General features: G+C 34.7%; 1 protein-coding gene across 6 annotated transcripts in view; it reads left to right on the forward strand.

Moving 5' to 3' along the window:
• Positions 1 to 12142, forward strand: part of NAALADL2 (N-acetylated alpha-linked acidic dipeptidase like 2) — a 1473645-nt gene that overhangs the window by 1091530 nt on the left and 369973 nt on the right. For all 6 annotated transcript variants that reach the window (XM_028843862.2, XM_077994177.1, XM_028843863.2 and 3 more), the window contains one exon: positions 8963 to 9055. In XM_028843862.2, coding sequence (XP_028699695.2) covers positions 8963 to 9055 — 93 coding nt within the window. The remainder of the gene's footprint in view (positions 1 to 8962; positions 9056 to 12142) is intronic.

A 12142-nucleotide genomic window follows, 5' to 3' on the forward strand; every position in this document is an offset into this window, starting at 1 on the left:
TCTTTATGCTATGTATTTTTTGCTTTCAACCTTCCTGTATCTTCCCTTTATATATGTCTCATTAATAGCAAATAATTTCCAATTTAAACGCAATCTGATGGTCTTTTAATAGGAGCATTTGCTCCCTTTCATTTAATGTGATTAATATGTACTTAGACTTACAGTTTTCATCTTAATTAGGGTTTCTTCTTTGAATCACATATTGTTTTCCTTTAGTTGTATTTTTTCTTTAGATTTAGATTTTTGCCATTAAATTTTTCTCTCTATTATTTAGAAGTTATAAATACATTTTGTATTCTTTTATAATTAATCTAAGAAATTACAACTTCTTAGAGATCCCGTGCCCCTGCTCTGCTTAGTGTCAGGTAATTTTCTTTGCACTCTTGGGAGGAAGTGGGGAAGTTCAGAACTTTAGGATTCCTACTTTATAGAGGAAGAATCTTTTTTAGAACCACCTTCTTCATCCCAATTTCGGTAAGCCCAGGACTTTGTCTTCTGACCTTTGCATCCCACGAGGCCATCAATATTAAAGGGTTCTCTTTGTTTACCAAATTCCCTTAGGTTGAAGATAGCCTCATAGTTTTATTTACCTGGGTTCCCATCACAACTTAAATTTTGACCTAGTAAGTTCTTAATTTCTTGCTAATTCTCAGATGCTGTTAACAAGATTTATTTTGTATTTTATTTGTCATTATAAGTTATTATCAGTGGGTGGATTAATCTGACATCCTAGCCCACCATATTTTTAGTAAGGAAAATCTTCTCTTCCTTTCCATCCATTTATTACCTGACAGCAAATATGGACTCAGAAAATTGTGTAGATTGATTGACATATAAATCAGGTCATCAGGAAAAAAGGATCCACTAAAAATGTGCAATTTAAGAGAATTTAATCAAGTGCTTATGCACATGCTGTGGACAGGTAAAGCAAGACAGAAAAGAGATACCATTGCTACTGCCTCTAAACCAGGTCTAGTAATTGCTACTACCTGTAAACATGAAAGGGCAAGAAGAGAGAGCAGTTGTAGGAACTGGCCAGTACTTTAGCTATAAGAGAAGAGCTGTGGCTTTCAGCCAAGCAGAGTTGTCACTGCATAATGTGGATAGTAAGGGGGGTACTGGAAAATAAATACTCCCATCTTTCACTTAACCCAACCTACTGTCCTCTTGTTGATGCCTTCAATTAGGTAAACTAAACCTGAAGCCAAAGAATAAAAGAACCAGGTAGATGTAATGCATAGAGGTTACTTCTCCTGGGGTAAGGTTAATGGAGGGTGGCCAATAGATGTGAATGAACAAATAGAAAATATGCAACAAAGATAGAGCTTCAGGTGATTAGTAGATTAGTAGATTAGTGCTTCAGGTGATTAGTGCTTCAGGTGATTTGGTAGACAGCTAAGAAAAAAATGGTCAATTTTTACATTTCTGAGGGATACAAAGAGAGTAAACGTTATTTTTTCTCATATTCATATTATTTAGAATATCTTCCTAGTTACATAACTTTACTAAATAAAAAGAATACAATTTAATTCAATGTTAATTGTTTTTCCAAAAGTATGGAAGCTCGCATGAGTACGTGCACATATGGGTGTGTGAAGATGTGTATGCATGTATCAGATAATCAGGGAATAGCTATATGTACTTGAAAGTTTACAAGTTACGATGACATAGAATCTAGAAGCAGTTTATATTCAGATTTTCAGGCAAACAGTTGGCAATAGGAAAGATATCTGCAGACTGCAGCATCTCAGTCATCAAAACTCCCTCTAGAACAGATTCTAGTCCCCATGAGGATCAGGAAAATTAAGAAAATAAAAGAACAATCTGGAAGTCCAATCCTAGAAAAAAAGTTCTTTTCTAGAGCCACATCAGCAAGAAAGGGACTCAAGTATATATAATGGGACAAATATTCAATTAAACTTAGAGACTCTAGAAGATCTATGCCTAGGAAACTAACACACACTTAATTATTGGATATGAGACTCAGAGTTAGCAGCAAGTGTATTCTTCAAATTTCTGTGAATAATGTTGGAATTTTTTCTAGATATTTGGTATAATTATTCAAAATACAGGTGGAAATGAAGGTTTGTTAGTTATCCTGGAAGAAGAAGATTGGGAACCAATTAATCTGGCTCTTAATAATTGCAACAAAAATGCAAGACAGAATTGTCTCTGGACCATAAAATTGGCAGTAGTTATTTTTCTCTGCACATGATGAAATTAAGGGATAGAGAGAGGCAGCTATTTCATGTCTCTTAGCTCTGACACCCCTCACCCTATTTGAATACAAATGTTCTCTGAGTGGAACACATTTTTATATCTTGAAATCTTTTAAACTTCACATGTCATAATTAAAGCTGTCATCAAATTTTACATGAAAGGCAGAAATTGGTAAATGTGAGCTGGAAATGTAATTTTTAACTACCAGTACACACACACACACACACACACACACACACACACACACACACAGCAACTTTTTGAATAATTAACTGCCCCTAAATAATATTCTCCGGGAGTTTCTAATTACAACTTTCAACCGTGATTTTTTTTTTAAACTTGAAATAAATGTACAGAAAGTTGCAAGAATAAAAGTATTTTTTCTTAACTACTCAAGAGCAAATTACAAACATAGTGAACATCTCTGACTTTGTCAGTGTATTCTCTGACAAACAATGACATACTCCTACACAGATGACACAACCATCACAATCAGGAATTAACCATTGACACATTACTACCATGCATTTCACAGACTCAATTCAACATTTTCCAATTTTCCCAGTAATATTCTGAATTACAATAAGATCCAAACTAGGCAGATGTGTAGCACAAAATTGTCAAACCCACCATTTCCTTCAACCTGGAACAGTTTCTGTCTTGTCTTGACTTCCTTTGCTTTGCTACCTTTCGATGTTACATACCAATTATCTACAGTATTGTTCCTCAAATCTGTGTCTATCTGATGTTTTCTTATGAGGATATTCACACACTGAATCTTTAACAGTAATACTACAGAGTGAAACTATGTTTTTCCCATCGCATATTATGAGCTGGTGCATGATATTACCATGTGCCAGGGAATAATTTGTTTCCCTGTATGTAATCAGTTGATGCCATTACTCCCTCCACAATGGATCCAACCTTAGTCTCTGTCTAATATGGGCTATTCACCCTGTATCAAATGTTCTACCTGTCCCTACCACGATGTAGTTAACTTCCTTACTTTACTCAGGCTCTAACAATGTGTGTTCTCCAGCTCTTAAAAACAGATGTCCTTCTCACTCTGCTTTAGTTTGTCCCGTCTCTAGTGATGCTGCTACCTTTGATCTCTTGATTAAGGTGGTGGCTGCCAGGTCTCCTTATTGAAGTTACTTTATAATTGTTTTCTTTTACACTCAATAAGCATTTGAAATAATGTAGCGTACTGCCTCTAACCCCTGCTATCTCTAGCCATTAGTATTTGTGTTCACTGACACTTGTTGCCCAGTCATTTCTATGATGATGCCAATGGTGACTTTCTAACTTCCTGGGTTTTTTTTTTTTTGGTTGTTGTTGTTGTTTTTAAGACACTTTCAGTCTGTTACTATAGTGCAGTGGCACCATTTTAGCTAACTGCAGTTCTTGAACTCTTTGGCTCAAATGATCCTCATGCTTCAGTCTCTGAGTAACTAGGACTAGAGGCATGCACCACCATGTCTGGCTAATTTTTTTTTTTTTTTTTTAAGAGGCAAGGTCTTGCTATGTTGCTCAGGCTGGTCTCAAACTCTCGGCCTCAAGGGATCCTCCCAAAGCTTTAGGATTACAGGCATGAGCCACCACTTCCAGCTGTAATTTTATCATCTTTACACTTATTAGTTGAAATTCCACTGTAAAGAAGAGATTTTTCTTTTTTCTATTCATTTCTTGATATGATTTTTTAAATTTACACATGCCAGTATTGAGTCATTACTTGATTAGGATTTATATTCATAATAGATTCAATAGGTTATATACCAGTGCTATTTATATCTTGATGCTCAGATTGTCAAATGTTAGCCAGTAATAGCAACTTCAGATGGATTCTGTGTCCTTTGACATGTACTCATTATTCTTCATGTATTTACTTAGTTTTTGGCACTATAAGACATACTAAATCGTCTTGTACTTTTCCTGTTATCAGCCATTTCTCCAAAGACTCTAGGTCCTTTAAGTGGAGAATAGTCTAGAAAAATAGATCTAGATTCATCTATTGCTATTGAAGTGTTGCTTCTCTCCATACTACTCAGTGAACAAAACTAGGAAAATATAATTATATTTTAATATTATATTTTATGTAAATATATAAAAATATATCTATACACTCAGACATATCTGTATTTACTTTTAAATCTATGTGTGTGGGTGTTATACACACACATACACACAGTTTTATATATATGTATGTTCTCTTGGATATATATAGATATATATACAATCAACAACTTATATAGATATGTTCTTATGGTTTTATATATATAAATATATAAATTAATATAAACTCATATGTCCTCATGGTTTTGTATATAATATATAATTAAAATATATTAAATTTTATAATTTAAATATAAATATAATTAAAACAAATTATATATATATACATATAAAACCATGAAAACATATCAACACCGAGTTTTATTTATCTTTCCATGTTTGTAAGTCTTTTCTCTAGCAGTTAGAAATCACCTTCTCATTAAATGGAATATATTTACTTAGGTAATTAGATCCCCTGCATGTAATCAATTGATGCCATTACTCCCTTCACAATGGATCCAACCCTAGGCACTGTTACATACAGGCTATTCACTCTATATCAAATGTTCTGTCTGCCCCTACCACAGTCTGGTTAACTTCCTCACTCCACCCAGGATCTAACACTACATGCTATTCAGCTCTTAAATTCAGATGCCCTTCTCACTTTGCTTCAATCACTTATCTCATTGCACTATTTCCCCTGGCAGTTGCTTTCCTCCTCATATTCAGGCCTTCTCACAAACAGGTACACATGCAGACACACACACACACACACACACACACACACACACACACTTAGACACTATCCCCACCATCCTTGGGTCCTGATATATCATGCTGGACCACAGGCCAAAATAGCTAGATCCTGAGGTCCACAACCACCATCAAAGAAAATTAGCACAACAAATACATATACCACCCAAAGTTACCATATTGGAACACATGGTATAAGAATTTAAAATAAGGATTAAAGTTAAACTCAAAAAGAGAATAAAATATATTAGCAATATAAAACAAAAATCAGAAAACATTTTTAAAAATGAGAGGAAATAATAGGTGCAGAAAATAAGATAATTGAAAGAAATACAGTAATAGTTAGGGTAGGTAGATAGATACAGTCATAGATAGATGTCACTGAAGAATAAATTCAAGAGCTAGAAGATCAGATTGACCTTCTAGATCCAGACAGGCTGGATCTAGGATAAATAAATACAAAAGTACAACTAAAAGATACAGTGGATTAAAATGGAGTTGTAGAAACAATATTAGAAGAAGGAAAAAATGGGAGAGAGAAAATGGTCAAAAAAGTAATAATAAATTTTCCAGAAAAAAAGGAAAAAACACACCTATATATTTTATAATTAAATTCAAAAAGCACAAAAATAAAGAGGAAAATTCTAAATGTTTCTACGGTGAAAAAGGGTTCAATGTTGTCAGGTGCTACACTAGGAGGAGACAATCTCTCTAGGTTTTAATTCCACCATCCCTGGGGATTTGGAGAAGAACTACCCCAGAGTGTAGGTTTGTTCAAACCTTTTTACAACAGTGCCTCACTCCAGCAGATTTGGGAAGGCCTGCTAAACCCAATTTCTGTTCCACTATTTAATCCCTCCTTTTTCATAGTTTGTTCATAATCATACATGTTTTTACCTAAGTTCAATCATTCTGTATATCCCTCTGTATTCTTTTCTTTTCACTTATAGCATATTCATGTTTCTATATTTTCTTTTTATATTTAACAGCCACACATTTTATCACAATTTTCTAAGTAATTTCCCTGTTTCAGATGTTTATGTTGTTTTCTATTATTGCTATTATAGATTATACTTCAGAGAGTTGAATTATTCTTGTAGGATACATTTCAAAGTACAGGATTGCTTTTGTTATTGCTATGAAGAGTAATATTGCCTTACCAATGGATTGTTCAAATTAGCAATGCCAACAGCAGCAGATGTGTCTTTACAGCAAGTTTATTCAAGATCTTTCTGATATTTATTATTAAAATTTAAAATGTGATTACGGTGCTGACTCTAGTGAAGAAAAACAGACTCTATGCATATTTATTTTCAGATGTGAGTATGAAATAATATAAGGATTGTAAATGCACCAATCATCACTCTGTAAAAATGCACCAATCAGCACTCTGTGTCTAGCTAAAGGATTGTAAATGCACCAATCAGCACTCTGTAAAAATGCACCAATCAGTGCTCTGTATCTAGCTAAAGAATTGTAAATGCACCAATCAGCACTCTGCAAAATGGACCAATCAGCACTCTGTAAAATGGACCAATCAGTACTCTACAAAATGGACCGATCAGCAGGATGTGGGTGGGGACAGATAAGGGAATAAAAGCTGGCCACCCCGCCAGCAGCAGCAACCTGCTCAGGTCCCCTTCCACACTGTGGAAGCTTTGTTCTTGGTGCTCATTGGTGCATTTACAATCCTTTAGCTAGACACAGAGAGCTGATTGGCGTGTTTTTACAGAGTGCTGATTAGGGCATTTACAATCCTTTAGCTAGACACAGAGTGCTGATTGGTGCATTTTTACAGAGTGCTGATTGGTGTACTTACAATCCTTTAGCTAGACACAGAGTGCTGTTTGGTGCGTTTTTACAGAGTGCTGATTGGTGTGTTTACAATCCTCTAGCTAGAGAGAAAAGTTCTCCAAGTCCCCACTCAACCCAGGAAGTCCAGGTGGTTTCACTTCTTAATTCCCCTTCTAAACAGGACACCCCAACAACTGTTGGGAATTGGGCAATGACCACTCTAGCTACTTCAAGTAAGAATGTGGTCCAGTAAGAATTAGTACATGTGTGTGAAAATGGTTATTTTAAATTTTAAGCACTATATTAATGCAAGGTAATATTGCAAGGAGTACAGTATACATATTGTGAGGCTTGCTCACAGCTAACTTAAACAAAAATATATTGAATTTTAGAAAACCAGAAAAGATTCTTCATCTATATCTATATCTAAAATAAGCAGGAAAGATCATTGAAAGGTATAAGGTAAAGAGTCTATAAAGTTCACTTATGTGGATCATCTGGAACAAACCTTGAGCAGGGAATTAGACAAACAGTCAAAACAAACAAACATACGAGCCCAGTGCTATGACAATCTTGAAAAGGCAGAACTATGAGACAGTAAAAAGATCAGTGGTTGCTGCCAGGGGTTTTTGCGGAGAGAGGGAGGGAAGGAGGGATGAAGAGGTGGCACATAGGGGATTTTAGAGTAGTGAAACCATCCTATATGATACTATCATGATGGATATACCTCATTATGCATTGTCAAAGCCCATCAAATATACAACACAAAGAGTGAACCCCAGTGTAAACTATGGATTTTATGTGTCAGTATTGGTCTATCAGGTGTAACAAATGTTCCACAGTAATGCAGGTGTAACAAATGTTCCACAATCTATCAGGTGTAACAAATGTTCCACAGTAATACGAGGCTTGGGAGACAGAGGGTATTTGGGAACTGTGTACTTTCTGCTCAGTACTTTTGTAAACCTAAAATGCTCTAAAAAACAAAGTCTATTAATTGAAAAACAAACAAAAATGCATAGTACCTAAATTAAAAGCACAATGCTCAGGCTCTACATAGATTTACTCACAGATAGATAAGGCACTCAGGTATTCTCTAAAGGCCTCTTTACTTTTGTTTTGGTTATTATTTTAACGAATTCAGTGTACTGATTTTCCAATTAATTCGTTTGAAAGGGTACATTGAGGGAAAGAAGTAATGTATTTATTATAACAATTTCTATCTAGCAGTAAGAAGTGAATGTCTGTGGGTCTGCCAGTATAATGTGGCTACTTTGCATTACCTGCTTTCAAATTTGCCATGCTCTGCCCTGACACTAACACCTAGCTACTCTGAAACCTCTGCTTTAAGGAAAACCTTAAAGATCCTGTGAGCCACTTCCCAACCCAGACTTCTCAGGATCCTTCAAATACAGGATTAACACATTTCATCTCCAGAGACTATGTCAGTTCTGTGACTAGAGTCCCTCCTGATTTGTGTCTTTGCCTTATTTGCAAAATTTTTGAATATCAAACATAAACAGAAAAATTCAAAGAGGTAGAGCGATTAGTACGGATTTAGAATAGAGGTAAGGAACCTACAAACCCAGATAGAACTAAAAACTCTAATATATGAAAACATGTACAGCTTTAAGAATCTTTATCTTTTTATGTTGTGTAATGCTTTATTTACCATTTTTAAAGTGTTAAAAAAATAGTGAGTCATACTGGAAAGGTTATTGTCCACATGTTCTTTATCTGAAAATAGAAAAGTATTCAATATTCTTTGGAAATATTTTAATCTATTTTTTTCCCTTTTTAAAAATATGAGTTGCCCACATCTCCTGAAGGTCTTCTGAATGCTCTCATAATGAACCCTCATTGTAGAACTGAATGTAAGGTTTAGAAGTGCCTGTTTATGGCTCTGAGGTTCAAAGATGCTAGCAATTGTATCTTAGTCATCATTGCATAACAAGCACCTAAAATAGAATCTGTACAAAGTATTGAATAAATATTTGTCAGAAAAAGTATAACTTTGGTTATCTGAGAACATTCAATTCTGTGGAATTCTTTTGCTGATGATATTGGATAAATAAATTTTAAGGTTTAAAAAATACAATAAAATATAAAGAAACAAAAGTCTTTAAATTTTTATTTTTTTCAGAAGTAAGAGTCGTCAGCATGCAAGTTCAGACGGTGACAAAATTGAAAACAGTTACTAATGTTGTTGGATACGTAATGGGCTTGACATCTCCAGGTAAGTAGGGTTAAATATTTATAATCTACACTTTTTATGAAACTTTACAAGGAAATGCTCTGTAATAATTTAATATCATACTTAAATATCCTACTGTAGATGTAACTAGAAATTTGTCCCACTCTTAGAGTAGATAAATTTGAGACTAAGAAGTGGGTCTTCATTCTCTTTCCTACCATATCTCTTGCAAAATAAATCTTAGTGGGTGGGGGAGAGAGAGAGAGAGGTGGGGGTGTCTCAGGATGGGATGAAACAAGAAACAGAGTTTAGATTTGGTAAACTGGCATGTTCTACAAAAGCCAAAGTTTTCTTTTTTTCTTATACTCACCATAACATCATCGAAAATTTTATTTTTATTAAGAAGACATTTTAAAGAATGATTTTTTTTCCCTCTCTGCAGCCTCCACCTGCCGAGTTCAAGTGATTCTTGTGTCTCATCTTCTTGAGTAGCTTAGACTACAGGCACCCACCACCACACCCAGCTAATTTTTCATTTTTTATTTTTAGTAGAGACAGGGTTTCACCATGTTGGCCAGACTGGTCTTGCACTCCTATCCTCATGTGATCCACCCGCCTTGACCTCCCAAAGTGCTGGGATTACAGAGGTGAGCCAAGCGTGCCTGGCCAAGAAAGATTTTAGTTTTTAATGATGTGTTTTTTAATAAATACAAGTTTTGGTCTCCAAATTTAGTTGTCCAGTTTTAATCTACATCCCACTCTGTATCCTTGGTCCATTGTCAAATTTGTCAAATGTCTGCAAATGGTCACCTGCAGTTATTCAGGAGGCTGAGGCAGGAGAATCGCTTGAACCTGGGAGGCGGAGGTTGCAGTTAGCGGAGATTGTGCCACTGCTCTCCAGCCTGGGCAACAGAGAGAGACTCCATCTCAAAAAAAAAAAAAGAAAAAAAAAAAAAAAGGAATCTTCAGATATTGTGTAGGCTAATTAAGAGATTAATAGCAATACTTCCAAACACATTGTAAGACTGAATCACATATTACTGCCTAATGTGCCTGTTATACAGTGTAGCATTTAATAATCTTTTTATTACACTTTTGCTACTTCTGTTGATTTGGGGACATTTACACAAGTTCTCCTTGGAGAATTATTCTTCTTCATGACTTTGGTAAAAGCGGCCTAGTTGCTAGCTCAGAATTTTAAGATCAAGTTTTATAGCCTCCCAGTTTCTTGCTGGCCAACTCTTACAAAGTTCATGAAAGCCAGTTATTTTCTCTGATTTCTTTACAGGTACAATGTTGAACAACCTCTGATTATAGTTCTTTAAATACAAGATATAAATAAATTTGAAAATTGTTACTATTGAATTTCAACAAATTTCCATCATAAGGTTCTCTATTGAAGCACTAGAATATTTATCATCACTGATTCATTCACAAGTTGTTATTGGAAAACCCAGTTGTACAAATTATAGTAGCTTTAGACTGAAGAAAATTCAATCTACAAAATATACTCCTGAAATTTAAAAAATCAATTTTACATTAGTATTCTTCAGTGAATTATGCAAAGCTTCTGAAATGTTGCTTATTTGAATTTTACAAAAAATTGACTGTTTATTTACATGACATTTTATTTAATAACTTTGAAGATTAGAAAAAAATCATCAATTAGCTTTGTTTGTTAGATACGGTTTATTTAGAATGCAGACAATTCCAAGCAAAACTTTGAGACATTTATGGGAGATAAGTGAATAAATTATTGGGTTTTTAACATTTGTAGACACATTATCACACTATGTATACCATTAATTAAATCTTTTTTTTTTTTTTTTGAGACCGAGTCTCGCTCTGTCACCTGGCTGTAGTGCAGTGGCATGATCTTGGCTCACTGCATCCTCCGCCTCCAAAGTTCAAACAATTCCCTGCCTCAGCCTCCCAAATAGCTGGAATTACAGGTGCCCACCACCACACCCGGCTAATTTTTGTATTTTTAGTAGAAACGAGGTTTCACCATCTTGGCCAGGCTGGTCTTGAACTCCTGACCTCGTGATCCACCTGCCTCGGCCTCCCAAAGTGCTGGGATTACAGGCGTGAGCCACCATGCCCGGTCCCATTAATTAAATCTGAATAAAATGTTGGCAGATCAAATCCATTGCCAATTCCTGTGTGGAAAACTAAAATATCTTCATACCGTGACATTTATTGTAAGGTAGCTTTTTGGTGTTATAAGTCAAAGGGTGATTCATTTATTCCACACATGTGTAAGACCTCCTTTGTGTTGAGCATTGTTCAAAGTGGCTTACAAAATAATGACTCCTAAAATTCAAAACAACTAAATGTAGGATGTTCTGTTTGTTTTCCTACCTTAGAGATGAAAATACTAAGGCATCAAAAGTTGAAATAAGCTTTCCAAGGTCACACAACTAGTAACTTGCAAAGTCTGAATTCTAAACCAAGCAGGCTGGATTCAGGGTCTACACAATTTATCATCCAGTTTTGGGACATCTGGTAATAAAATGATATTCAATGAAGAAAAATTTTTGCATAGATATATGAGGATACTTGGTCAGATAAATTCAGATTTTTTATTATTACCAATAACATCCACTGACAACAAAATCAGAGGAAACTCTCGAGCCGCATTTTCAGCCTTATTATCGAAAATATTCAGTAATGTACATTGAATAGGCTACTTCCATGTGTTAGGAAGGCTCTCCTAATAGTGTATCTAATAAATTTTAAATGATTGTATGAAATAAAATATGTAAAAGGCAACTTTTATAACAGTTGAATGACTTTTGATATTGGTGAATTTTATTTTTTTTTTCTTCACAGGAAGGAGAAGGCCTACAATTATAAGTTGGAAGCTGTAATTAATTCTCTATGGAATTAATTTATTGCAGAATCCATACATGACTACTACATTTTTAATATTTAAAGCTACTGTATAAGTGCTTTCTTATATGTATTAGTTTATTAATATTTACTGAGCATACACACATTGTTTACAGGGCACTTCCCACTCTGAGTCTGGAAAAATGTTAGATAAGGGTTTCATTGTGGCCTATTTGTATGCTTCATTAATTAATATTCATGTTATAAAGGAGAGTAATATGGATCTAAGCCTTGGAT

Source organism: Macaca mulatta, chromosome 2 (assembly GCF_049350105.2).
Source record: "Macaca mulatta isolate MMU2019108-1 chromosome 2, T2T-MMU8v2.0, whole genome shotgun sequence".
Lineage (NCBI taxonomy): Eukaryota > Metazoa > Chordata > Mammalia > Primates > Cercopithecidae > Macaca > Macaca mulatta.